The sequence below is a fragment of the Larimichthys crocea genome, chromosome III (assembly GCF_000972845.2).
Source record: "Larimichthys crocea isolate SSNF chromosome III, L_crocea_2.0, whole genome shotgun sequence".
NCBI classification, from domain to species: Eukaryota; Metazoa; Chordata; class Actinopteri; family Sciaenidae; genus Larimichthys; species Larimichthys crocea.
In genome coordinates this window covers 14676877-14704873 of record NC_040013.1, presented here as the reverse complement: position 1 = coordinate 14704873, position 27997 = coordinate 14676877, and the positions used below count along the sequence as shown (strand labels likewise).

The following is a 27997-nucleotide window of genomic DNA, read 5'->3' as shown; positions in this document are numbered from 1 at the left end:
AAGTTTAATAAGAGTGGCATGTTGCATTATTGTCATAATGTGTTATAAGCATGTCAGTAATTTGTGGACAGGTGTGAGGAGTTATTTCCGGAGATGTAAAATGAAGTATTCAGTTGTTTATTTTAGTCTACATGACTGAGCTTTTCTTCCAACAGATGACCTTTCCATTTGCCAGAGTTATAACAGGAAATGCGTTTAAATAAAACAGGTGCCTGACTAGGGTGAAATAGCATGTCCCCAAGCAGGTTCACTGTCATGATGATGTGTCACTGTTGTCTTCCTCTGTGACCTGTCTAAGGCTCAGCTCCAGCTGCCTGAGCTGCTCCAGAAAACCAGAGTTGGGTCCAATGTCTCGGTTCAGGCGCACCGCGATGATGGCCTCTGATAACGACAAGCCCCAGCAGATCATCAGATAGGCGAGAACCAAGGCTCCAGAGCGACTGACACCCATGGCACAGTGCACAAACACCTTCCCTGGAAGATATATCGATTGGTGTGTTTAATAACACTTGACTGGAGTAAAGGAGGAAGAGAGATTTTAGATGTGTTTGAGTTGTTTTTGTCCCCTCAAAAAGGAGAGCACTGACCGCCTTTCTTCAGAGCACTGTCAATGAACTGTGCAGCAGAATTGAAGAAAGGTCGGAGGTCAAACTCCGGATGGTCTGCAGCTTCGACGCTGTGGTATTCCACTTCAAGATCACTGTAGAACTGCTGACCTGTATTAATCCGGTGTCGACCTGCTGCAGCATTCAGTATGTGAGTCACACCCATAGATGAGAGTGTGGTTTTGTCTCGTGCCACGGACCTGCAGACACACAGCACACGTAAACTGATTTATTGTGATATCTTTCTACAGTATTTCAAGCTGCTGGTTGTGATTTTTCAACTCACTCATCTCCGATGTACAGATTGGGCCAAACTTGGTTGACAGGTGCCACCGGCTTCCTGTTCATCCAGAGAATTTGCCTCAGCTCTGTCAGAGATGGTTTTTCCTCCTCCTGAGTGGCTGAGTGACCTCTGTATTGATAAACATGTGTGTGTGTGTCTGTGTGCATATGTTGATGTTTATGGCTTTGTGTGTGTCTGTTTGTGTCTTTACAGCATTTGGGCCTGTTGTTGCCTCCTCCTTCTTTCCCTCTCCAGGCTCATGTCAAGGCGTCGGAGCTGCTGCAGGAAGCCTGGGTTAGGACAGATGTCTCTGTGCGGCCTGACGGCAGCCACCGCCTCCTGCAGCCTCAGGCCCTCGATAATCATTAGGAAGGCCAGGACCAGTGTTGCAGAGCGGCTCACACCCATCAGACAGTGGACAAACACACGTCCTAGTACAGGGAAATTTGTTGTCAGAATCAGATAAGCAGAAAAACAGACTCTCTTTGTCCACTTTATTATACACATGCAAAATCAAATGCAAGCATGACCTCCCATGGTCAGTGCAGCTCTGATGTATCGTGCTGTCGGGTAAAAGAAAGGACTAAGGATGAACTCTATTGCATCATCAGCCTCCACCCCATAATAATCCACCGTCATGTCTCTGTAGAAACGTGGGCCTGTGTTGACGTAGAAACAGGGGCCGGGGTTGTGGGGTCCATGAGCAGCATTTACAATGTGAGTTATGCCCAGACTTTGGAGAGTGCCCTTGTCACGAGCCGCCACCCTGAAACATGATCACACATTCATGTCTGTATGAGTGAGGGATGTTTGTGTTTGTGTGTGTTTGTGTGTGTGTGTGTGTGTGTGCGTGTGTGTTACTGTACGTGAACCTACTCGTTGCCTAAGTACAGGTTTGGCCAGACTTGATTGACATGTCCGGTGGGCCGTCTGTCTGCCAGCAGGAACTCCTGCAGCTCTGAGACAGAGGGGGGTTCATATGGTGGATTCCTAAGAGACATACTGACACACACACACACACACACACACACACACACACACACAAACCAGCGGTGAAGGAAGTATTCAGATTATTTACATTAAGTAAAAGTACATATACAACAAGTAAAAGTCCTTCATTCAAATATAATCAGGAAAATGTGCTTAACGTATTAAAAATGAAAGTACATTTATGTTGAAGCAGAATTTTACTGTTGGCTGAGGTGAAGCTGTTTTCACTCTTTTGATTTGGACTGGAACTAATGATTATTTTCATTATGTATTAATCTGCTGATTATTTTAATTGATTCACTGTGTGTTTTTTTTGCAAACGTACTGAAAATCGTGAAAAATAACGTCACGATTACCCAAAGTGACACCTTCACAGTGTTTGTTTTGTCCAACCAACAATGTAAAATGATTACAGTAATATAAATAAATATAAATAAATAATATTCTTTTTTTATATTAGAATAATTAAAAGGTAAAGTAGCAGGGTGTCATTTAGCTTAGTTGGAAGAGCATCCGCCCCGTGTACGAAGGCTCAGTCCCTGCTGCAGCGGCCCAGGGTTTGAATCCGACCTGCGGCCCTTTGCTGCATGTCATTCCCCATCTCTCTCTCCCCACATTCCCGTCACTCTTCAGCTGTCTCTGTCCAATAAAAAGCTTGAAAAGGCCAACAAAAATATCTTTAAAAAAAAAGAAAAAGAAAAAGTAAAGCAGCAAATCTTCATATTTGTGAAGCAGGAACCATGAAATGTTTTTGAAGGAAAAATGATTTCATCAAAGTGTTAATTTTCTGTCAGCTGGCCAACAGATTAATCAACTAATCAGTTCAGCTCAACCTGTATAAACTGATGGGAAATGTATTTATTAATGTATTTAGTTTGTATGTTTTGTATGCAAAATTGCAAAATAACTATAAACTAGAGCTGTCAAATATTTGTAGTGAAGTAAAGTAGTACAGGTAAAGTACAATATTTTGATTTTATTATTCATATGTAGTGGAGGACAGGAGTAGACGTACAAAGTGGCATGAAAAGAAAGAACAGAGTACAAGTCAAATTTGTACAGTACTTGAGTAAACTGACTTATTTCCACTGTTCCACCACTGACACAGACATACAGAAAGCACATATGTACACAAAGCCTTGACTTTGTATAAAGTATGTTCTGCAGATTAGTTAGATTATATACAAAGTTTTCTAGTTTACATGATCCTCAGGGTTAAATGAGGACTAACCTGTTTTAACTCTGAATCATATGAACTTACCTCCCATTAAGGCACCGCAAACTCTTCTCCTGTGCTCACTCTGTTTCTCTGTAAACACACACGCACATGAACACACATATATAACTGTGGCCTGTTTCCTTTTATAACTGTGTAATCATACACTCATTAGTATCAAAACATCATGCAGAATGCGTTTATCAGCAGTTTGGGCACTTTTAAGTCTGATACTTATAAACAATATGTTACTATGCTGTGAGCTTTAGCTCACTTATGTATTTTCCATGACCACAGACTGTTATGTAATACACCGCTGAATGCATGTGTGTCCATGCTGCTGCCCATGAGCAGAGAAACGCCTGCTGCTCTGCTGCTTTAAGAAACATGATCAGCCTGTGAATAACATTCAACAGTGTTAACTTCAGCTGTATTTGTTCTGTTGATTACGTCATACTGAATCATTTATCATAAATCTAATCTGCCAAAGGTTATTCTCATAGCATGTTGCAACAAGTACAGGCACATTGTGACTCCTGTCACGAATATGAAAAGACAGTTAACATAACGTCAGCTACAGCCTGAAAGAATTCAAGCCACATTTCTCTTGTTTCTTTTTTTGGGGGGAGGCAATCTTTTCTCTTTTTTTGCATAGTCATAATATATTGTTCTAATTTGTTTTGTCATCAAAATAAAATGACTGATTTCTAGTTACAGTACATTACTCTCAGTTGTGATAGTCCATACATTAAAATCCATCTAGATTAGAGAAGACATGTCCGTGTTAATGTGAAATGATCTGGCTGAAACCATAAACAAACTCTCAGGTTTAAAAGATTATGGAAGAACAGCAAGGTCCTGTTCAAAACTCTAATGTGCATATAGTTTCAAATAAAATTAAAAAAGTTGGTTAGTTAGTTTAACACTCATTTTATATCCATCCAATCAAAATATTTCAATGGAATATCATAAAATGTCTTTAATCAACATTCACAACAAGACATAAAGCTGTATGTACAAAGCTCGTAGGCGCGCCTGACAACATTGGCAGGTAACATTTGAATACAGTTTGAATAATATGAAAAACAAACCTCAGAGAAATATGAGACTGTACTTGGATATTTACAATATCAACACAACACAATCGATGACGAACCCAGGAGTGAAACTTAAAAATAGAAATATGGAATTTAAAAATCACTCCACCATCAAACTCACACCTCTAACTACAAAATACACATTCTGACAGCAAATCATTATTATACAGATGTTGTCTGTACGGATGAGAGAAGAGTGTAACACATGGAAAAGGGAGAGAGGTCTTAAAGTGACTAATGTGATGAAGGAGGTGGGAAAAGAGAGAAAGAGGGATGTCAGAGAAGAGGACAAATCCTCCGTTTGAATGTAAGCTGCTCATCCAGCTTGAGGAGGAGAGACAGGAAGTTCTGGTTGGGGTAAATGGCTCGTTTTTTGATGACGCGCCTCAGAGCATCTCTCAGGGTGAGACGCTGCCGCAGCATCAGGTACACCAAGACCAGAGTGGCTGATCGACTCATTCCCATGATGCAATGCACCAGCACTTTTCCTGTAGAGTAGGATGAAAGTAGAGAAAATGTACTAAACTATAACAGTTTTGATGGGACAATGGATGACACATATATATACTGTACCGTCTTTGCTCTTCAGGGCTTTGTGTATGAAGTCAGCTGCAGGTTTGAAGTACTGGCTGAGATCAAAGTGGTCTGAATCCTCTGCTGAGATGCCGTAATAAACGCAGGTGTTCCCGTAAAAACTCTGGTCACCGATGCTTCCCTGCTTGGAGTGCGCTGCGTTGAGGACATGAGTGATGCCGAGCTTATGTAATGTCTTTCTATTCTGTGCTACAGCCCTGGAAAACACACAAAAAGGAGACAAACAGGAAACGAAGAGAAAAGATGTAAGACAGTAACACTTACACAGGGACTGCACTTTAACAGGACTATAAAACTGATCAATTTCTCTCTTGCAGAGGTCATGACGGCTTCCCTGAGACAGATTCTACAAACACAAGGCACTCACACATTTCCTATGTACAGGTTGGGCCAGACTTCATCCACTGGTGTGAGCTCCAGTGTGCAGGAATCCAAGATGAGCTCCAGCTCTTTAATGAGTGCCAGGTCCTGTGGCTGATTACTCTCTGACATTCTCCCGGGACACGGAGTGCTCCTCCAAACAGTCCCCAACACTGCTCCTGCTGTTTGTGTCCACTGTCTCTTCACCGCCAGACTCTGCAGCTCAGTGAGAGACGTGAGCAGGTGGTTGTTTGAATGCCCCTTGGCTCCAAAATTAGCTCTCAGTGTTCAGTGAGTTCTCTCTAACTGGATGTAGAGTTATTTAACATTGCTATTGCATTGATTGGTCTGTTCTCTGATGGCAAAGGTCCGGTGGGGTTGAGAATGGCAGCGATGGGGACTCTCTCTGTTATATCAGGAGCAGGCAAGGGAGGAGAGGGGTGGACATAGTTGAATTGTTCAGTGTATACATACAGTAAATGGTACAAATGGAGATTCTCATGTGGCGTGAAAGAGTACATTGACTTCTGCTGACAAAGAGAGGATTATTCTGTTGATTTCTTTTGCAGGGTTGTTCACTTTCCCTCATGCAATCCTTCGCCCTGCAGTTTTTGGTCTAGAGCTATAAGCTGTCGCAGGAAGCCTCTGTTTGGAAAGATCCAGCGTTTCTGTTGCACACAGCGCACAGAGGACAGAAGACTCAGGTGGTGATGAATCATCAGGTAGGCTAGGACCAAAGCAGCCGAGCGACTCACACCCACGGCGCAGTGGGCAAACACCTTTCCTGGAAATCATAAAAGACACGTCAGGGCGTCTCTGTGTGGTGTCACCTCTGGGGGAATGTGTGAGGCAGCTTACCTCCTGACGTCAAAGCCTGGTGAATGAACTCAGCAGCAGGGTAGAAAAAAGGTGAAAGGTCAAATGTTGGCAGGTCGTTGGCTGGGACTCCGTAGTATTTTACTGTGGTTCCATAAAAATCATCACTCCCCTTACAGCACAGTTTTCCATGCGATGCATTCAACACGTGAGTGACGCCCAGCTGCCACAGCCCAAGCTTATCGTGAGACATAAACCTGACAAATAACACATTTTTTATTCATACATAGGTAACAATTCAGGCACACGTGTGTGAATTTAGGATACTTACATGTCTCCCAGATACAGATTCGGCCACACCTCATCTCCGTGGCGACAGGAGCGTGGAGCTGAGTGTAAAACCTCCTCCAGCTCCTGGAGAGACGGGGTCTTCCACGTCCTGTTTGCACATGGGCACTTTTTTCCTTCTTCTTCTGTTTCTGTGTTGCTGACATTGACTTGTGGTTGACATCTCACCACATCTACAGCATCTGGGGTTGGTTTCTTGTCTGTCATCTGTAAGCTTGGAGGAAACTCTTCTCGTTATTGCCATCAAACTAAGTCACGCTGCTGTCTGTCGCCCTCGCTTCGGTTGCTGCATCACTCAAACTCTGACTGTCAAAAACAGGTGGTGCAGTTTGGCACAGACTCTCAGACAGGACCCTCACACATGGAGATGTGTTTAAAATTACATCACTGCTTTGAAAACTCACTGCTTGTGCTTTTTTTTGTCAAGTTCAAATCAAGCAGTCCAGGGAATACATCTTTTTGGGGGGGATCTAGAGAAAAATAACCTGTAAACAGATCCTAGTTTTCTCTAAATGTGACCAGCAGATGTCAGTGTGATTAAAGTAGCAGCCTTGGATGGAGCCACCAGCTCTTCTTTACTGGTGCTGTGTATTATTACCTCTTCCTGTTTGGTGTTGCCTAGTTGTCAGAAGCATGTTGCCTATGAAAAAGTCCTGCGAGTTGACACAGATAGCTCATCCACACCCTCTGACGGCACAGTGACAGTGGATTCATGGTAAGAGAGCTGACTTTAATGTTTATTATGATCTTTTAAAGTAAGTTTAAAGTGACTAAATGTACTTTCTGTGAGTTTGTGTGTTCTCCTTTCTACTTTTTGTTCATGTCAAGATGTTTTTAACTTTTCCACACCATCATGAATTTATGATTCATGTGAGTCTCTGGAGATGAAATGTAGCAGTCTAGTGCTGCATTGTGAGCCTGTGATGAACAGACTATGAGCCCTTTGTCAAATTGTGTGTCCCTCTCTGTCACACAGCACCACACTGAAAGGCTTTCTCTCACACAGCTGTGTGTCACTGTGACTCACTGTAAGCCAGCCAAACAAGCTGACATGGCACTTATGAATCCCCAAGTAAAGCCACAGGCAGAGAAGCCACAGGATGTTGCCAGTAAAATCTAGAGGCTAGTTTAAAAATAACTTGTATCTCTCTGGAGGGAGACGGAGCAGCAGCTACCCAGGTGAGTTACTGACATGTAAATATTTAATACTGATCAGCTGATTAGCTGAATCTGGTATTGTTCTGTATGGATCCTTCACTGGCAGCCTGCTACCATATAATGTGCATTATTGATGGCATACAACAGAGTTTAGTTGTTGGGAGGAGTTATGACCAACCTAAGCTTACCGATGAATTTCCTCCTGTGTTTGAAGCAGCAATAATGTGATGTAATATTGGTAATCTACACCTGACGCTCGTACCCATTCACTCAAATGCATTCCGGGAAGTCACAAAGAAGTGTTTGACTTAATTGTAACTCAGCCTTTGAGACAAGGATGCAAGATTTGGGCTGTATGATGATATTATATTAAAATAACATCTGACATTTTTGTTTGTAAATAGAGCTTAAACAGTCTTCAGTAGATTAAAAGTAATTTTTCAAGCAAAAATGCATTTGGGCTGCAACTAACAGTAATTTTTTTTCTTATTGATTAATCCCCTAATATCTTTTGATTGATCTGTTAATAGTTATTATTATTATTATTATTATATTTTAATTATGAATTATTATTTTATTAAATATCAGAAAAAAGTGGAAAAAAAGTGGAAAATGTGACTTGTCAACTTGCCCGAGCGGTCTTGCCCGAGCGGTCTGGAGGTGTGTTTATTCCACACATACAAAACACTTTACAACAATAATGATAATACTCGCAATCCAATACTCCAATCTCCTTCCAATACAACTCCACAACTCTCTACCTCTGTTCCTGGCATGTTGTCTCTTTGTCCATCCTGTCATCTCTGGATGCCTGCGAGTCGACCAGAGACTCAACCAGACTGGTCAGTTCCTCCAGCTTATCAGGACTGCTGGCTGCCGTGGCCCCTCGCTGGTCGGCAGCATCACCTGGCGCCCCATCGCCAGGCTCCTCGTGGTGCTCCGTCCTCTTTGCACCTCTCTTCATGCTGTTTCCTGTCTAATCAGACCGTGACTTCTGATAGCTCTTAGGGTTTGAATCCCACCTCTGACATGACTCACGGTGAAGTCTTCAGATGTTTTGAATTGTCTAACCATCCCTTTATTATAATATATAATATAAGCAACAAACTCTCACACTGGGAAAACGTCAAATATGTTACAGCTGATGATTAATTTAGTCTACTAACTGATTAATTAAATAATCGCATCAGCTCACATGAGGATTACCTGTTTGTTCTGTTTTACTTAATAGTAAACTGAATATTTGGACTGGAAAAAAAAAGTTCATTTTCTGACATTTTGTTAACTGAGAAAATAATCAGATTGATTGAATGAAAATAATCATTTGTTAAAATTGAAGCAGTTCCCAGATCCAGTGAATAATTCTGCTCATGCAATTACTGTAACATTTTAAATACTAACCAGCTGTGTATGAGCATTTATTGATGACTCCCTATGACCTTAGTGCTGCCTCATACGTTACTGATAACTGAAAGCTGCTTACTTGGGTAATTTTAAGTCTGTATCTGTTGTCCAATCAGCACGTATCGGTCATATTCAGCCCTTAACAGACCTTTGGAGCAGCAGGGAGTACAGGGCGAGCAGCCCTGTGGTGAGCTTATCAGAGGGTCAAAGGATAAAAACACGAGCAAACAAGAGTGTTTCATCAGTACCTGAGTCAGTCTGTGGGAGAGGAACTTACTCTGCTGGTTTTGTGTAACTCTGGATGGTTAGTGGCTCATTGTTTATTCTTATGCATTGACACGTATGTTTGTTTCCTGCAGTGTGTAGACCTGGGTCACGTCAAGTAAGAGCTCAAACGACGTACACACGCCTGCCTCACAGTACAGTAGTATTAGAGTATATCAGTGCTGAAACAACAGTGAGTGAGGATTTGTTTCTTTGACTACAATCAACAGGCTAAAATCCAAAGATATTCAGTTTGTCATAACATAAAAGATCAAGGCAGAACGTTTTTGAGAATCCAGATCGAGAGTTTGGCTTGAAAAATGACTGAAATGATTCATTAATTATCAGAATAGTTGACGATAAATTTGCAGGTTGACCAATCGGCTTATCATTTCAGCTGTAATATTGTAGATTTTTACCGTTTCAGGACTATTAGATGAAGACATCAGATTGGGCTCTGGTAAATTGAGATGGGTAGTTTGAATGGCAGAGCACACATTGATTGGTTTAAAATAAAATAATGGAAGCAGTCATTAGTTGCAGCCTGTTGACAAAATAACTCAAATCTTTTGTTGGTGTTTGGGTCATGGTGTGTTTGGTTGAACACACACAGAGTGGCTCTGAGTAAGTGAGCTACTCACAGAACAAATGACAGAGCAGCTCATCCTCAGAGCTGAAACAACAAGTCGATTATCTATTGACTGCAACTATCTTGATAATCCAATAATTGCTGGAGTACGTTTTCATGTAAAAACACCAAGAATATGTTTTTTCCTGCTCGTCCAATGTGAGGATTTTCTGTTTTTTTGTGTTCTTTGTGATCATGCTATTTTCTGACCTATAATAAATTGATTAACTGAGAGAGTAATGAGTAGATTAACTGCTAATTAAAGTGATTGTTAATAGCAGCCTTAGCTCATTTATACAGTGGGGCAATTGGTTGCATGCAAATTGAGTTGTAAGGTCATTAGGTGAGTTTCAGGCAGTTTTACATTCAAACAATAGGACCTAAAGTGACAAAGGCAGTGATGAAATCAAGTCCTCTATGAATTAACCCTGTGCATGTCTGTTTCTGCAGTGGCATGGCACCGTCAGAAGACAGTGTGAGCACCTGGAGCTGTAAGCAGGTCGCCCAGTGGCTGCAGGAAGAAGGATTCGGGGAGTATGTGGAGTTATTGTGCACCCAGCACCGCCTGGATGGCCTCAGCCTGCTGGCTCTGACTGAGGCCGACCTGCGTGGACCTCCACTGGGCCTCACTGTGCTGGGAGACATCAAGAGGCTGACCATAGCCCTCCGCCGTCTCCAGAGACAGAACCAGGCCCAGCTAGAGGAGCTGGGTCTCCGGCCTACAGACAGTATCCCTGCTGGGCTTATGCTGGCTGGCGCAGGGATCGAGTGGAGCTGTGACGGAGCTGATAGGAGGTATAACGGCAGTGAGCGCTCCTGTAATGGGACTGAGCTGCGGCTGAGGAATGGTGATAGATCTGGATACGGTTCAGGAGCGGCACTGTGTCATACACACTCCAACGGGAGGTGTAGGCAGCACCTGGCTGGTAGATTGGACCCGGAGGTGTGGAAGACGGTCATCAGTTCCGTATATGTCTTTTTTGTGTTTGGATTCACATCTTTTGTCATGGTCCTTGTACACGAACGTGTCCCAGACACAAGGACATACCCACCACTGCCTGACATTTTTCTGGACAGGTATAAGTGCATGTTTCCAGTTCATAGTTCATTCTCCTGCACACATATCTAATCTACACACTGATACATGTTCTGTTCTCTGACAGTGTTCCCAGAATCCCTTGGGCTTTTGCAATGGCTGAAGCCTGTGGTGTCATCCTGTGTTACATGTTTCTGTTAATCCTGCTCCTCCACAAACACAGGTAGTCACACAGTTCCAGCTATTCCCATCATGCAACTAAGTTATGAAGTGCTGGACAAGGAATGAGATGTTTTTCCCTCTATTTTAGGTCTATTCTCTTCAGACGCCTGTGTTCTCTCATGGGAACTGTGTTTTTACTTCGATGCTGCACTATGTTTGTCACCTCTCTCTCTGTGCCTGGGCAGCACCTCAAGTGCGCCAGTAAGGTGAGAAGCACGCATGAGATTAGGTGCAGATTAGATGTGAATTGCCACTTTCAGATCTGGAGTGTCTAGCTAGATTCTTGTTGCTATTGGTTGCAGTGTTTTCCCACTGTGATAACTGATGAACCGCCGTGAATCACAGCACGACTGACAGCTGATCTTCTGTTCCCTAGACGTACGGCGATACCTTGGGAAAGATACAAAGGGCACTAGCCATCTGGAGTGGATTTGGGATGACTCTGACAGGCGTCCAAACGTGTGGAGACTACATGTTCAGTGGACACACTGTTGTCATCACAATGCTCAACTTTTTTGTCACTGAATGTGAGTGTTGATATTGTTTGGCTTGGCTTGGTAGATGTTATTCTTTATTTTTCTTATCATCAAGAAAACATATGAAATATTTAAAACCAATAATGTGCAAGCCTGACTTCCCTCCTCTGCCTGTGCCTGTTGGTTCCTGTTGAGGAAATCTCAGTATGGCTCAGTAATTTCTATAAACAGCTGTGCACTATGTTTTTTTTAGCAAACATCACTTAAATAGGAGTTAATAGTGCATTTTTGGAGGACTTTGCTGTGGATCAATTTAGTGTACTAAGCAGAATTCACAGCAGCAGAACAAATAGTGCCCATGTTCATCATAATGGAGGATGATGTCACCCAGTGCAACAGTGTCTCACTGGTGTATTTTTAATTGTTTTTTAGTGGAGCTCTATAAAACTAATAAGCTGTATCAGACTTTGGATACGCTGGGTACCGTAGTTTCTAACATTTACCACTGAAACAGGAATAAATGATGCCTTTGTTGACTACGTTCAGCAGCAGACTAATACACATTTGCATGTGTAAGTCAGTATTTACATCAGCAGGATGATCTACACAGAAACTACAGTTCATCCTTTATGTTTATGCTACATCAGACTTTGGTTACACAAATACTGATACTTCGTAGGATCAGTTCATTGTTGGTCTTTTTTATGGTATTGTTGTCACTATGAAAAATCTCACACTTTAATGATTTCTCTCACTTGCAGACACTCCACGAACCTGGAATATGATTCACACCATCTCCTGGGTGTTAAACCTGTTTGGGATTTTCTTCATCCTGGCAGCTCATGAGCACTACTCCATCGATGTATTCATCGCCTTCTACATCACCACTCGCCTCTTCCTCTACTATCACACCTTAGCCAACACCCGTGCCTACCAGCATAGCCGGAGAGCGCGCATTTGGTTCCCCATGTTCTCCTTTTTTGAATGCAACGTGAACGGACCTGTCCCCAACCAGTACCACTGGCCCTTCAGCAAACCCGCATTCATGAAGTCTCTCATTGGATAGGATATTCTTTCAAAGCTCATCAGCTGCAAAGTGCATGGACTGTCATATTAAAGCTTGAATGGAGAACATTTTACTTGAGATGCTGCTTCTTTGGATGGTTATAACTTTATTACGTGGGATTTTTCCCCCCCTCTTCATTTGTATAAATAGATGATCTTTATTTTGTCAACTGATCTTGTTCTCAAAGGAATAGTTTGACATTTTGAGAAATATCCAAAAGTTGTATGAGACGATTGATACAACTCTCATCTCTGTTGGTTTATATATGAAGTAAAAGCTTAGCATATAGACTGGAAACTGGGATACAGCTAGTCTGGCTCTGTTTTGAAGAAAACCCCTACAGTACCAGCACCTTTGAAGCTCAATAATTAACTATTTAAATTTGTACAGATTTTTAAAGATGCTGGTAGTGAATTATTTTACCATTGGACAGAGACAGGCTAGCTGTTTCCCATTTTAATGATAAGCTAAGTTAATCAGCTGCTGGCAGTGGCATCATATTGAGCATACAAATTTGAGAATGGTGTTGATCTACTCATCCAAGTCTTAGCAAGAAAGCAATTAAGTGTATTTTCCAAAATGCTGAACAGTTTTCTTTATATTTAACGTCACAGTGCCAAAAAAAAAAACAGACATCTGGTTAATTACGGAGCCTATAAGCCACATGAGCAGATAATTTTCTTGGAGATTTAATTTGCCTTTAAATGATAATGTTCGTTGTTCATGTTCCACTTTGGGGATGTTTAAAGTTCACTAATGGGTTGGGTTGTCAGCATTTAATGTAATTCAGGGTGATTTCTTGGGAGTTGTTTCAATGACTGTTTGGTGACACATCCTCTTTGGTAACTTACCAAAGGAGCAGTTGTTTCTTCTGATGTTCAACAGAAAAAATGCTTCCCGTTCTCTCCTTTTTTATAGTTTTGTTTTATTTACACTTTATAAAGTGAATTCTGCAGCTCTGTTGGATTGTATGGCTTCCTACATTCACAGTTAAACTCAACCAAATATCTGAACATTCACTGTAATGTTCAGTGTTGCCAATCAGCCCTTAGTATAATTATTTCTTTATCTTAATTTTATAATGTGTTATGCTTTTCTAATTTTTTACAGATTGTTAATTATGTAATGACTATAGAAATGTATGGAGCTGGGTTTTGCTGAAGTATATTGTCTTCTCTATTGCACAGTACAAAGATGTTATTACAGCAGACAGCCGGATAACAAAGTTTCGAAATGTTTACTATGTCATGGTTGATCAAAACTATATCCTCTCAGTAATTGTTTACAGTTTGTGGCTCTGTCTATCTCTGCCTATTGGCTCAGCAATAAAAGTTTACAGATAGCAGTAACAGAAAACAGATTTTATATGTCAGCCTGACTGCTTCCTTGGCTGCTTTTTCACTAATGTGTTTCTTTTTGCATTCGGTGAATAAAGTCGAGTATAAATATGATCTAAATCCTGTTTTGTTTTATGTGCGTCACTCTAAACATACAGTGATTAAAAATTCAACAGGGCGTGCCTTTAACCAGTGATATAACTTTGGCCTACTGATCTTCCCCACCTTAAAACAAATATCTGATAACAGTCACCTCACTATTCAAATATTTTCCATAAAAATATGCAGGGGTGCACACCTACTATATAAGGTTCAGATTGGAGAGTTCTCACATACAGCAGCTTGCCTCTGACAATGGTATGTACTTTACACATTATAATTAGAGATGCTATAAATGTATATTATGAATCTGCTTAGAACTATCTTTCTTTTTTAAACTGTGATTGCAATTTAAAAAAAAGAAATATAAATTTAGAAATCAGAAGATATATTAGTCTCTAAAAAGATGTGTATATTTTATCCTTACCTTCAAATACCAAGATAAAATTCTAGCCCAGCTGCAGCATTTCCTTTATTATTGTTAATATTATTGTTACTACTACTAATACTACTAGTAGTAGTAGTACATAGTTGTCTTACAACAACAAATAACAGATGCATGAAGGAGAAAAAGAAGAGAAGTTGATGTAACTCTGCACGTATCAGGTAGTGAAATCAAAATATGGTAATTAATATCATCAATGATTCTTTCACATAATTAACCAGATTATTATACAAATGTAAATACTGTAGATAAGGTGCAAATAATTTTAAGTGATCTAAAAGATGAATTAAGCCTATGTTGCTTAACCTGAATTGTGAATCTGTACAACTTTATCTTCCGCAGACTAAATAAATCTTATTTTTTCATGGAGCATGTTGCAGATAAAATGTCTTTTGCAATGAAATATATGTACAGAAACAAATAACAAACAATTCCAATGCTATGACACTGACAGTAAAACCTTTTTTCTTCCTTTTGGGACAGGATTGTTTGCTGTTTATGTGACTGTTAGCATAAATATATGAAAAATATCCACCCTTACTTTCAATGTTCAGGAGATATTAAAAGGATGTTTTGGATGAAGAAGTGTAATTGTTCATGTCATTTACTCCTTCAGGCTTCTCTCCACGTGTTTCTTTGTCTGCTGGGACTGGTTGTCCTGTGTCACTCTCAGTGCACCTTCGAAGAGTTAGTGATTAAAGATTTGAATAACCCTCCAAACGGTGAGCCGACATTACAACAACAATAGTGTAGCAGCAGATCCAGGAAACTTTTCTCTGCTTTGTTTGACAGGCAAACAAATCATTTAATCCTTGCGTTTCGGTCCATCGGTGTTGTGTGTTTAACATCATTCAAAACTTATCAAAACTACACCTATGCACACTCACGCCCAATTAGTCACTGCCCTACATTTTTTCCAACAGCTCCTCTGAACTGTGGCTTTATTTTTTCACATGTAGGGTGTGTGGATAAGGATGGAAAGCTGCATGATTTTGGCTCTGAGTGGGTGAGAGACTGCGTGGAATGCTCTTGTACAAAGGAGGGCTTGAGCTGCTGTACTAAGTAAGATTTTCATGCTTTGATTTATTACATTTTATCACATTACATGTTTATTTTCAAACAATATAAGGGACTGTACAAAAAGTATTGGGGAAGAAAGTGAGGCTAAATCTTATGTTTCATGTTTTTTAAAGAAAATATGTCCCTTAGCATTAATATTCTTTATTCTTATTTATTTTAATAATACATTTTTCTTTTTTTCTTTTTAGAAAATGGAAACACTGCTCAGCAAAATCTTAAAATCATATGTGAAAAAAATAGAAACATTGCTCTGTCGGTAATAAATACAATAAATGTGAATTCTGTGTTTCACCAAACTGACATATTGGTGCATTTAGCTACGAGGTGGTTGTGCTGAGGAAAATCAATATTGTCATATGACAAACGGTCATAATCTCCTGTAAGGAAAATCAAATACAAACAAAATATAAATGTGAGGCAGAAACATAAAAATAAAATACCCTTCCATGGAAAAGAAAGATACTAAAGAATTACAATAACCTCCCCCTTTTCTGACACCCTAATAATTTTTGTACAGTTCCTAATTTGAGAAAAAAACATTCTCTGAATCCCATTTGATTTTTCTTTTAATCTGAGGGTAATATTCTTTGTTTTGGTCTCTCAGGATCCCTGATGAAGGCGAGGTGCCCGAAGTCCCCGAGGAGTGCGAGCTGGTTGTAAACAAGGCGACCTGCTCTACTAAAGTGGTCCTGAAGTCGGACAAGACAAAAGAGTGTATACTTAATTGAACACACTACCAAGTCACCCCTACACATCAGGGACAACTGAAGTCTTTCTTCATGGATTACATTTTATCAAAAAAGATTGCAGTAAATTACCAATAATCAAATATTAATCAAGACTCCTTAGTCTTGTCTAACATAAATGTTTTAAATGTCTCTGATAATAAAAACCTGCTCCAACTCTGCTTCCCTTTGTCTGCTGATGTTCTCCATCTCTCTAACAGCACTTACAGCATCAATTTTCAGGATGTAATTGAATAAATCCACCACTGTGTGACAGCAGAGCTTAGTGCTCAGAGGGTCTCTGGCACCTAAAGGGCTTGAACAGCCCAATTATACGGGGGCTGTCTTTGATAAAAAAAAAAAAAGCGTTCTGGTTGTTGTGATGTTCAGCTCCTTCTCCAACTCTCATCTCTGTGGATTCACACCTGTTCAGAACGTCGGTTTCTTTCTCATCTTGGCATCACAGAGACAGCCAACCCATCACGTGAGTGCTTAATTTTACACACAATAATCTATTCTATTACATACAATAATTATCTTTGTTAAGGAAAATCTTTTTTTTGATCAGCTCTAAAATGTATACTCCCTTCACTGTCAGCTTGTAGATTCTCAGATTTGTAGGTGTACTGTATGCCTCATGTACCACTGCAAATGTTTTTAAATGATGCATTCAAACAATAGCCAGCATTTCTGAGAATATGCACCCAATTTCAGCTGGAAAACAAATAAAATAATAAAAAAAGATAACAGGAACCTAGTGGGAATATGCAGATAAATTTGCAATAATGTTTCATATTCTATGTGGAAATTATACAGAAACCCCATTTCATAACAGCATTTGTAGTAATAATGTCTTGGGAGGCATCACCCACAACCCTTATCACCCCCAGCAGAGAATAATGAGGCTTGGATCATCATCACAGGTTGAGTACACTACAGCGGTTGCTGCCTCTTATCCTGCTTCTCCACATTCAGGAGGAGGAATGGATGAAAATTGTTTTGAATAGTCCCACTCCCTGAGCCTCTATATGGAAACGATTTATGGTGGGTTTTGTTTTGTTTGCTTGTTTTGTGCAAAATCAATTCACAGACAGATTCCAGTGTAATTATATTCAGTGGTGGTCTGTTGTAAAGCTGAAATAAAAAAGGCGAGGAGGTTATTTTTATTTTCAAAATGTAATAAGAGGGGGAAAAGCAACATTACTGATGCAGTAGGAATTTTATTTGACAAGATATGAATCAGTGACTGCAGAGAGGAGAATTTGGAGGTTGGACTTCTATTCTTTGTTTCTCTGTCAAGCACGTGTGACAGTAAAATTGTCTAATTCATTACAACCCAAAACACGCTGAAAACACACTTGCTCTGCCATCCATGATTGCTCATATCTACAAAGTAAATTTTAGTTGAACTCATGAAGTTTTAAAGCATATTTTACAAATATTTCATGGTGAATCAGAAGGAAACTTGTATGAAAGGCAAATAAAATAATCTTAATGTGGCATGATATTGCTTCAGAGAATCTTTGGCAGATAAAGAATATGTTAAATTATTATGCAGTGTGACAAAATGTTTGATCTAAAGCTACTACAGAAGACATTTGAGAGAAACATTGATTATAATGTGGGCTAAAATATGTAGAAAGAATAGAATAGAATAGAAGAATAGAGGCGAATCTGGTCCTGATTGTGTCTGATTTTCCCTGTCAGAGAGCAGCATTTTCTCAGACACAGACTACTTCACTGAGGCAGAAAAGAAAAATCTGATGGACAGAGCGGTGTCAGGTCACAGTGTTCCCCTTATCCTGCAGAGATTTTTCACAGTGACTTCTTGCTGCATATGCACCCTACAATGCCACATCATTGTAACATGACAGGTCCAGATTTGCTTATTAATGGGACATTTTTCCTTTTTTGTCCCCCTGCTGGTGTTCACAGCTCCTCCGCTGTGCTACAGTTGTTTGTTTCAGCTGGTTACTGGTGACATTACGCTTGCCTTTCCTTCCTGAACAAAGGATGATCAATGCTGTGCCACCCTGCCTGCAGCTCACTCAACACACTGACAGAGTAGGTTAGTAATGATGCAGTGTGAAGTGACTGATAGCTCAGTGTGTGTGTCGTTAATGGGAAATGACAGGCTCATTTTCTTTTGCGATGCTGGTTTTCACAGCACAGGGCAGAGGTTTCAGGGGAGAGAGACAGAATCCATTTTTAGGATTCTGACAATGTCATGCCCTTTCACTTTGATGCACTACATCATTTATTGTGTACTCAAATAGAAACCTCTGCTTAAATACATGTGTAGTAATTTTATTGTCATTAAACTATTATGTTCAGTCTTGAAACCTGACTGGATTAATTTGTGGGAGGAGAGCTGACAAGTCTGAGTTCTTAAGATGAACCAAGAACTGAAACTGCTTCGTGTAACTGCAGTGTTGCTTTATACAAAATGTTGATGACAAAAAAAGAAAGACCTTTGGTACCTTATATTCATTCCCTCAATCGGTTCAAACTGTGAAAAGAGTGGAGGGTTTCTCATAATCTAGTTCATTGTGGATAAGTATATTTTGTGGACAACTAACACACAAAATTAGACCAACTAAAAGTAAACCTGTTATGTGTCCTCTTTGGGGATGCTGAACTCCCTCCCATAAAAAGGGGGGGGGTGGGGGGATGAAAAAAAAGGGGGGGAGGGATGTGAGGGGGGGGGGGAGGGTGGGGGGGGGAAAAATGGGGGAGAAGGGGGGAGGGGTAAAGGAAATAGGGGTGGATGATGGGGGGGGGGGGAGGGGAGAGGGGGGGGAGGGGCGGGATGGGAAGGGAGGAAGAGAAGGGAGTGGAGGGGGAGGGTGGGGGAATAAGGGGGAGGACTGGGGTGGGCCAGATAATGGGGGTGGTGAGTGGGAAAAACCCCCCCCTTCCTTCTCCGCCCGCTCCCCCACAAACTCTGGCACTGCTTGACCCCCCCCCCCCCCCCAAAAGGCACCAGCCACTTTTACAGACTCAAAAATACTTGAAAGCAATTTGCACTATGTACACCTGTTTACATATTTCATTTTTATAGACCTGTTCATACTGAAATTCTGTCAATTTATAATTCTACCATACTGCTTTATTTATATTTATATCATACTGCCATACTTATATTTAGATTGATAATTCTGCTTATACGGTTCATACTATTTATATCTCCAGACTTTTCTATTCCCGGATGTCTTTTAGCTTGTATATATTTTTTTTTCATATTTTCATTTTCATTTTTATTTTATTTTTATTTCATATTTTATTTTATATATATTTTTACATCTTCACACTGTTTGGACAGAGAGAAACGTAATTTCAATTCTCTGTATGTCTTGTACATATTGCAGTATTGACAATAAAGCTGACTTGAACTTGAACTTGGACTTGTACTTAGGTCAGCTAACATCAACATGCTAACATGGTCACAATGACTGTACTAACAGGCTGATGTTTAACATTTACAGTGTTCCCAAACCAGAAATGGACCATGAGTGTCAGGCCATGAAACATTTGTCGAGATATTTCAACCTGAACCTAAGTGGTGGACCAACAGACAAACTGACATTGCCATCTCAAGAGCCATGCCACTAACATGGCTAAAAGTAGAACAAAGGGACGAAGTTCGAGTGACAATGCTTTCTTTAAAGTCTGTGTAAAGTAAGGATAAATATGTGTTCTGAGTCTGTCAGACAAAGAAGAAAGAGTTCTTAACCACACAGCCAAATTTTAATGATCAAAATGTCGAGACGTTTATGAAATTAGGTGTTAAAATCTGGTAAAGTTAAGCAGTATTCTCAGCTCCAGGACACTTGTGGGAGCAGTCAAGCAGCAGTTTTGAAGCGACTGAAACATGTCAGATGAGTTCAGAAAATGACATGACTAACTTTGAGACACTCTGAGTGAGATGAATTCATCCCTATCTTTCTGCCAGGGGTGCAGGGGTATGCTCAGGGTGGCCTCAGTGTGTCATCGAGCCACCCTTTAAGGACCGCCCACAAAATCCTGGACTGAAAACCGGTGAAAACTGGTTTCAACCTCTAACTCCACATTTCAGATATATATTTTTCAAAGTCTTTCACATGTTTTCAGCAACTATTTTCCAATATATTTAATGCATTTTGGAAGAAATCTCAGAATTGCCTTTACACAGACTTTAAGCCAATCTTACAATGACTTTAAGATTCCCTTCCTATGTTTCCTTCATTCTGTGCTTCTCTCTTAATGACAGTATCACTTCTACATGAACAGATCTTTGCCCTATAAGAGCAATTGCATTGCAAGTGAATATATCTGTCTAACCTTCTATGCTTCTCTCTTTGTCTTGGATGCATGTTTTCAGAGGGCTGGGGATGGACAGTTTGATCCTAGAGGCTGGTGACACTGAAGTCCTGGTGAGATGTCCTTAAGTGGCAACACGGGCCAGTCTTCTCCATCAACGACAGCTCTGCCTCTAACCTTCAACAGCTCTACCGCTCCACATTCCCTACCATGGGAGGAGAAAGGAACCAGGCAAGAGTCTATGCAGGAGTGGCCGGGGAATCAAACCCAGCTGCTCTCGGACCTTGCTGTTCTTGGGCATGATGACCTATGTCCTATGTCTCCTGTCCTCACAGCCTGTCTCGTAGTGTGGTACAGTATTACAATGGTGCTGGGGCTACTGGGGAACATCGGCCTCATTTGCATCATCACCCGTCGCAGAGAAAAAGTCAATGTCACCAGCATTTTTATTTGCAACCTGTCATTCTCTGACATTCTGGTGTGTGTCTTCTGCCTCCCGTTTACTGTCATATACACGCTAATGGACCATTGGGTGTTCGGGTCACTGTTATGTCGACTGGTGCCATTCATCCAGTGTATGTCTGTGACTGTGTCTGTCCTGTCTCTGGTGTTCATCGCTCTGGAAAGGCATCAGCTCATCATTAACCCCTCTGGCTGGAAACCAAGCATTCCCCAGGCCTACGTTGCACTTGTCCTCATTTGGATTTTGGCCTGCTTCACCTCTTCACCTTTCTTGGCCTTTCAGCTCCTCACAAATGAGCCCTACGCTAATGTAATACCAATCCTCCCCCAGTCTCCACTCCATCACCAAGCCTATCCTCAGGCTTATCTCAATGCATCTCCGCCTCAGCCTGTTACTTACACATACAAAAATTCATCAGTGCTTCCAAATCCATACCGCACCCTCTTTTCCTACATGCCTGCCTCTCCACATCTGGAGGCCTGTCTGGAGCACTGGCCATCCCAGCAGCATAGGCTCGCTTACACCACATGGCTTCTGCTGTTCCAGTACTGTGGTCCACTTTTGTTGGTCCTACTCTGTTATGTTCGTGTTTTTGTGCGCCTTCGCCACCGCAAAGACATGCTGGACCGCGCCAGGACCCCAGAGACCCAACGCATGACCCACAGCCGCCGAATCAACCTCATGCTGGTCTCCCTTATAACGGCTTTTGCTCTTTGCTGGCTGCCGCTCACCATCTTCAACGTGGTGTCAGACTGGAACCAGGAAGCTTTACCTATCTGCCACCACAACCTGCTTTTCTCCCTCTGCCACCTGCTGGCCATGTCCTCCACCTGCATCAACCCCATCATCTACGGCTTCCTCAACTCCAATTTTCGACAGGAGGTGAGAGAGGTGCTCTTGCACTGCCGCTGTAGCCCACTAGAAGAAGAGTGTGAGCATTTCCCCATGTCCACCATCCACATGGAAGTGTCCCGCACATCTGTGCCTCCCAACTGTAGGAGCAACTCAGTTTGACTTTGATGTTACAACCTAAAGGTTACTGCCGTAGTAGGGTGTAGTCACATAAACTGTTCTACCTTTAATGATAGTGCAACTTTTTTTTGACAGTAGTTTGAAGTAAAGTGTGAAGTACTATGTTGGTTTATCTTATTCTGAAGTAACTCTGAAATTATTAAGTGTTTTAATCTAAAAAAAAAAAAAAAAAAAAGAATCAGAAGAATGTATCATTTTAGTCCATTTTAATCTGTTGCTGTGTCCCAATTAGATGTTTCATACTAGTATACAGTATGTGCTGCCTTTTCTTGCAGTAAGTATACAGGAAATCAACATATTTTAGAATTTTATTCTAACAAGAAATTACAGTATACAATGACTTTAGAGAGCTGCTGCTAATTCAATTGGTCAAAAAATTTAAATATTTGATACAAAGTATATTGGAACCATGCTCGATTTACGATTTAAGCTGCATATTGTGATACTAAATAAACGAACGAAGGAACATAACAAATACAGATGCATTCATACAGAGCACAAGGGGTTTCTCTACAGCACAGTTTTCTTTTCACAGCAGACATTTTGACTAGACATAGTAGGAAAAGCACAGATGCTTTCTAACATTATGATGATAGCGTGACAGTGAGCCAGCATGCACAATACCAGGACCTTGAAAATTGAAAATTTATTTTCACCTGTGCTCTTTCTGCTGTGACATGTCAGAACATCTTCAGTAAAAAATGCCTGTCTGATAAGTAATAACACATTTTTTGTGTCCATCACAAAACTGAATAGCTACAGTATGTCCTATGACAGCTAAGTCCTTGACAGCCCTCTCCACCATAATCATCAAAACACCAAATGATGGAATATCTTTCAGACTAAAAGTGTTGGAGTGGGAGTGCTGAAGCTGTTCTCGAGGCTTCTAGTGGACCAACATGCTATACAAAGACTTTCTTATATGTTGATTTTTTATTTGATTTGTCATGGAAATGTTGTACTGAAAAAGAGCACAGATTAATTTTGTGATAAACCAGACACACATGTAATTGATTAATTTTATGAATGTAGTGCTGCTGTTGTATTGCTTACATTTTTATCTTTTGTATTTATGGCATTTGTGCTGTGAAATTGGTGCGTGAGCTTCTACAGTGAAGAAAAACACAAGGTGTATTTTGTTTTGTGATTACTGTGATTTATAGATATCACAGTTTATTCAATTGTTAAATTATAAATTAGCCTTGGATAAGCTTAATAAATAAAGAGATAACCTCAAATGTGTTCACACATGGCTTTCACTGGATATTAAAATAGATATTAAAATGGTTTAGTCTCCATTGTTGGTACAGGAATGGGTTATTACAAAGATGTACAAGTCCTCATATGTCTTCTTACATGTAGATTACATACCAGTGTCTGTCCACTTAATTCAAAAGTTTACTTATGACTGCGCGTGTACTGTGGATCTATGTGTGAGACTGTAGGCAATGTAGGATTATGCTTAGTTTAAAAACAAAAAAGTAGATTCAGCTAAAACTATTACCTTTAATGCCTTATTTTTCTATATTAAAGGTCCAGTATGTAGAATTTAGTGGCATCTAGTGGTGAAGTGTCAGACACATCACCTCTCCCTCTAGGTTCAAGCATGAAGGAGAAACTACAGTGGCTGTGAAACTGTAAAAAAAATGTGAAAGGTCCTATGTAGAGCTTGTGTTTGGTTTGTCCCTTCTGGGCTGCTGTAGAAACAAAGTGGTTCAAAATGGCAGACTCCCTTTATAGATATAAACATAACAATTCTTATTTTCTGGTGATTATGAAAACATAGTTATGAATATGATATTCTATCTCTGTCAATACCCTTAAATGTTACACACTGGACCTTTAAATAATATAAGATACAAATTGTTGTCTTCATTGCATGGCAAAAACACAATGAGACAAATTTAATTAATGCTTAGATAAATTTGTCTGCCAAATTAATGTAGCCTGGCTATCCGACCTAAAAAGACTGAACAAAACAATGAAAAACAATGAAATGTCTGGAGAAATATGTAGTAAAACATACACATTTTAAATAGTTTTTAGGTTAATACATGACTAATTGAAGACCAGTCTGTGTTCACTGGTAACACCCTGTAGCCTAATTTTGAGAGTGTGAATTGCACCTGGACACCAAAAAACAGTCTGAATGGTGACATAATGTCAGCAACACTCCAACCTCAGTCCAGGACAGTACCCCAGATACCGCAACTCTCTAATTTTCATTTTAAAGGTCACCTCAAACAAAGGTTTAGCCTTTGTTAAAATGGGCGATGTGACAGACTTAATGAATGTTGAATATAAGACATAGGTCTCTGCCTGTCTAGTCACTACAAGCGAACTGGAGAGATCCTGTGATTTGAATCCAGAATGACAGAATCCAGACATATGGAAGCCCTAAGCCAGGGATTACCAAAGTGCGGCCCCGGGGGTCAATCAGGACACACGGTTAGATTTCATGAAGGCCGAAGCTTCATTTTTATAATATATTATTTATGGCCTGCTAGGATTGTCAGATACTTGGTTGACATAATGAAGCATTTGAACCTTTAAGGACATAACTGCTGTTGTTATATCTGTAGATGTAAATATTACTTTCTGAATGATTTTGTTAAAGACAAGAGCAAGAGTGATATGTTTTAAGCTTAAATGTTATCAGACTTTGCATTACTCATAATAAGTCATGTTTAAAATGAACATGAGGTCAAGATTTGTATCAACTGCGTGCAGGTTTAACGAATTCCATACAATTTATTCTGAGTTATCTCACTTCATATGTGAAAGTTTGGACACCCCTGGCTTAGGGCATCCGTACAAACACATATTATGAAACCTTTTATTTATTACCAAATGTCTATAATGAACAAGACCACCACCTTCGACCATAAATTAACTAATTTTTATAATGTAATGTGTTTGTCTGTGATGACAGACCAAAAAAACTGCACTAATCCTTGGATCGTGGTAGTCCCCTGAGAAGGGCCCTAAGTAGGGCTGCCACAAAAGATTATTTTGATAGTCGACTAATCACTGATTATTTTTTTCGATTAGTCGACTAATCGGATCATGTGTAAATTCACTGTCCCGGAAAGGGGCGGATGGGCGGGCGCTGTAAACCTTGCGCACGAGCCGTGAGCCACCAGCGCCGGGGAGAGGTCCCACGAGGGGATCCTCCCACACCGTGCGGCTGTCCCTGACCCGCTGAGTTGAATCCAGAATCCAGACTGCACGGAAGTTGCGGAAAATTTGCGGTGATTGGTTAAAATTGCAACACTGCCCTGAATTCACGGGGGTTCAGTTGCGTTGGGTGAAGTTGCGTTGAAGTTGCGAATCGCAACATCATGAATTCCTGGAGGGTCTGTGTTATGGTATCATTTACGGTACAGTCAGGCCTGACGCCGATTACCACTACTGCACATGTACATGGGTGTGTGTGTATGTGACAGAAAGGCAGATTCGGCAGTGGAAGCTGCAGCCTGCAGTTTCAAGAGAAAAGCAAACAAACAAAAAAAAAAACAAACGATGCGTCGACTACTAAATTTGTTGTCGACAATTTTGTTCGTCGACATAATCGTGACTAATCGACTAATTGTGGCAGCCCTAGCCCTAAGAAGTCTCCTTTAGACGTTGATGTTTCCTCTTTATCTTTTTTTATCTTATGAATATGATCTGTCAATACCCTTAAATGTCACACACTGCACCTTTAAACAATATAAGATACAAATTGTTGTCTTCGTTGCATGGCAAAAACACAATGAGACAAATTAAAATTAATTAATGCTTAGATAAATGTGTCTGCCAAATTAATGTAGCCTGGCTATCCGACCTAAAAAGTTACATTGCCATTAAAAAAAAGGGGGGAAAAAAAGATAATTATGACAATGAAAACAAAATTGTTACAGAACAGTACATTTGTATGTAACTTTTATTGGCCACATAGTTTGGACACCCATGGCTTAGGGCATCCGTACAAACTCATATTATGAAACCTTTTATTTATTACCAAATGTCTATAATGAACAAGACCACCACCTTCGACCTTCATAAATTAACTAATTTTTATAATGTAATGTGTTTTGTCTGTCATGACAGACCAAAAAAAACGCACTAATCCTTGGATCATGGTAGTCCCCTAAGAAGGGCCCTAAGAAGTCTCCTTTAAATGTTTGCTTTTTATCTTTTTGAAGGATTAGTGCCTTTTTTTGGTGTGTCATCACAGACAAACACATTACATTATAAAAATTAGTTAATTTATGGTTGAAGGTGGTGGTCTTGTTCATTATAGACAAGCCAGGGGTGTCCAAACTATGTGGCCAGGGGCCAGTATTAACATATTAAAAATGAAAAAATGACTAATATTTTTTTTTTTTGTATTTTAATTGTATTTTCATTTGACTGTATTTATCTATCTTTGTATCTGTTATGTTTTTGTTTCTATGGCTTTGTTGTAAAGCACTTTGGGTACCATCTGGCTATTGTAAAGGGTTATACAAATAAACTTGATTTGATTTGATTAATAAAAAAATAAAAAAATAAAAGGTTTCATAATATGAGTTTGTACGGATGCCCTAAGCCATGGGTGTCCAAACTATGTGGCCAATAAAAGTTACATACAAATGTGCTGTTCTGTAACAATTTTGTTTTCATTGTCATAATTATCTTTTTTTCCCCCCTTTTTTTTAATGGCAATGTAACCTTTTAGGTCGGATAGCCAGGCTACATTAATTTGGCAGACACATTTATCTAAGCATTAATTAATTTTAATTTGTCTCATTGTGTTTTTGCCATGCAACGAAGACAACAATTTGTATCTTATATTGTTTAAAGGTGCAGTGTGTGACATTTAAGGGTATTGACAGATCATATTCATAAGATAAAAAAAGATAAAGAGGAAACATCAACGTCTAAAGGAGACTTCTTAGGGCTAGGGCTGCCACAATTAGTCGATTAGTCAGTGCGGGTCCCTAAATTATGGATTGACCTCCCTCTATGCATTAGACAAGCCCCTTATTTTTATTTTTTTTATTAATCAAATCAAATCAAGTTTATTTGTATAACCCTTTACAATAGCCAGATGGTACCCAAAGTGCTTTACAACAAAGCCATAGAAACAAAAACATAACAATACAAAGATAGATAAAACAGTCAAATGAAAATACAATTAAATACAAAAAAAAAAAAAATTAGTCATTTTTCATTTTTAATATGTTAATACTGGCCCCTGGCCACATAGTTTGGACACCCCTGGCTTGTCTATAAGAACAAGACCACCACCTTCAACCATAAATTAACAAATTTTTTAAAGTAATGGTTTTGTCTGTGATGACAGACCAAAAAAAAGGCATAACCTTCAAAAAGATAAAAAGCAAACATTTAAAGGAGACTTCTTAGGGCCCTTCTTAGGGGACTACCATGATCCAAGGATTATGCGTTTTTTTGGTCTGTCATGACAGACAAAACACTTACATTATAAAATTAGTTAATTTATGAAGGTCGAAGTGGTGGTCTTGTTCATTATAGACATTTGGTAATAAATAAAAGGTTTCATAATATGTGTTTGTACGGATGCCCTAAGCCAGGGGTGTCCAAACTTTCACATATGAAGTGAGATAACTCAGAATAAATTGTATGGAATTCGTTAAACCTGCACGCAGTTGATACAAATCTTGACCTCATGTTCATTTTAAACATGACTTATTATGAGTAATGCAAAGTCTGATAACATTTAAGCTTAAAACATATCACTCTTGCTCTTGTCTTTAACAAAATCATTCAGAAAGTAATATTTACATCTACAGATATAACAACAGCAGTTATGTCCTTAAAGGTTCAAATGCTTCATTATGTCAACCAAGTATCTGACAATCCTAGCAGGCCATAAATAATATATTATAAAAATGAAGCTTCGGCCTTCATGAAATCTAACCGTGTGTCCTGATTGACCCCCGGGGCCG

General features: G+C 39.9%; 7 protein-coding genes across 12 annotated transcripts; 3 read left to right on the top strand and 4 right to left on the bottom strand.

Moving 5' to 3' along the window:
* Positions 1 to 19: 19 nt before the first annotated feature.
* Positions 20 to 1072, bottom strand: LOC109138673 (dual specificity phosphatase DUPD1). Its single transcript, XM_019259602.2, has 3 exons — positions 892 to 1072; positions 588 to 805; positions 20 to 474 (listed from the first exon to the last, which is right to left on the bottom strand). Exons 1-3 carry the CDS (start codon positions 1053 to 1055, stop codon positions 254 to 256), a joined length of 603 nt encoding a protein of 200 aa, XP_019115147.2. The 5' UTR covers positions 1056 to 1072; the 3' UTR covers positions 20 to 253.
* Positions 1073 to 1081: 9 nt separating this feature from the next.
* On the bottom strand, positions 1082 to 3206 carry LOC104940116 (dual specificity protein phosphatase 13-like). The gene is made up of 4 exons (XM_010756677.3): positions 3140 to 3206; positions 1765 to 1890; positions 1419 to 1654; positions 1082 to 1319 (listed from the first exon to the last, which is right to left on the bottom strand). Exons 2-4 carry the CDS (start codon positions 1887 to 1889, stop codon positions 1096 to 1098), a joined length of 585 nt encoding a protein of 194 aa, XP_010754979.2. The 5' UTR covers position 1890; positions 3140 to 3206; the 3' UTR covers positions 1082 to 1095.
* Positions 3207 to 4107: 901 nt separating this feature from the next.
* LOC104940126 (dual specificity protein phosphatase 13) lies at positions 4108 to 5309 on the bottom strand. Its single transcript, XM_010756686.3, has 3 exons — positions 5153 to 5309; positions 4765 to 4982; positions 4108 to 4679 (listed from the first exon to the last, which is right to left on the bottom strand). Exons 1-3 carry the CDS (start codon positions 5275 to 5277, stop codon positions 4468 to 4470), a joined length of 555 nt encoding a protein of 184 aa, XP_010754988.3. The 5' UTR covers positions 5278 to 5309; the 3' UTR covers positions 4108 to 4467.
* A 392-nt stretch (positions 5310 to 5701) lies between these two features.
* On the bottom strand, positions 5702 to 6779 carry LOC104940137 (dual specificity protein phosphatase 13). The gene is made up of 3 exons (XM_019259597.2): positions 6293 to 6779; positions 6004 to 6218; positions 5702 to 5929 (listed from the first exon to the last, which is right to left on the bottom strand). The coding sequence occupies exons 1-3, from the start codon at positions 6514 to 6516 to the stop codon at positions 5721 to 5723; spliced, it is 648 nt and encodes a 215-aa protein (XP_019115142.2). The 5' UTR covers positions 6517 to 6779; the 3' UTR covers positions 5702 to 5720.
* Positions 6780 to 6909: 130 nt separating this feature from the next.
* LOC104939637 (sphingomyelin synthase-related protein 1) lies at positions 6910 to 14019 on the top strand. 4 transcript variants are annotated; one of them, XR_003462227.1, is made up of 7 exons: positions 6910 to 7024; positions 10214 to 10840; positions 10927 to 11022; positions 11110 to 11227; positions 11398 to 11548; positions 12259 to 12654; positions 12803 to 14019. XR_003462227.1 is itself a non-coding variant. In XM_010756197.3 (7 exons), exons 3-7 carry the CDS (start codon positions 10218 to 10220, stop codon positions 12561 to 12563), a joined length of 1293 nt encoding a protein of 430 aa, XP_010754499.2. In that variant the 5' UTR covers positions 6926 to 7024; positions 7286 to 7488; positions 10214 to 10217; the 3' UTR covers positions 12564 to 14019. The 4 variants fall into 4 exon arrangements, 3 of the variants coding, with proteins under 3 accessions (XP_010754507.2, XP_010754499.2, XP_010754513.2); XM_010756197.3 differs by adding an exon at positions 7286 to 7488 and having other exon boundaries at positions 6926 to 7024; positions 12259 to 14019; XM_010756205.3 differs by having other exon boundaries at positions 12259 to 14019.
* Positions 14020 to 14168: 149 nt separating this feature from the next.
* Positions 14169 to 16431, top strand: LOC104940147 (beta-microseminoprotein). The gene is made up of 4 exons (XM_019259595.2): positions 14169 to 14257; positions 15061 to 15166; positions 15404 to 15506; positions 16129 to 16431. The coding sequence occupies exons 1-4, from the start codon at positions 14255 to 14257 to the stop codon at positions 16250 to 16252; spliced, it is 336 nt and encodes a 111-aa protein (XP_019115140.1). The 5' UTR covers positions 14169 to 14254; the 3' UTR covers positions 16253 to 16431.
* Positions 16432 to 16582: 151 nt separating this feature from the next.
* On the top strand, positions 16583 to 22106 carry LOC104940155 (neuropeptide Y receptor type 4). Of its 3 annotated transcripts, none has more exons than XM_019259594.2 (2): positions 16583 to 16733; positions 20610 to 22106. In XM_019259594.2, the coding sequence occupies exon 2, from the start codon at positions 20667 to 20669 to the stop codon at positions 22023 to 22025; it is 1359 nt and encodes a 452-aa protein (XP_019115139.1). In that variant the 5' UTR covers positions 16583 to 16733; positions 20610 to 20666; the 3' UTR covers positions 22026 to 22106. The 3 variants fall into 3 exon arrangements, with proteins under 3 accessions (XP_019115139.1, XP_027133155.1, XP_027133154.1); XM_027277354.1 differs by lacking the exon at positions 16583 to 16733 and adding an exon at positions 17271 to 17293; XM_027277353.1 differs by lacking the exon at positions 16583 to 16733 and adding an exon at positions 18189 to 18317.
* Positions 22107 to 27997: the final 5891 nt, after the last annotated feature.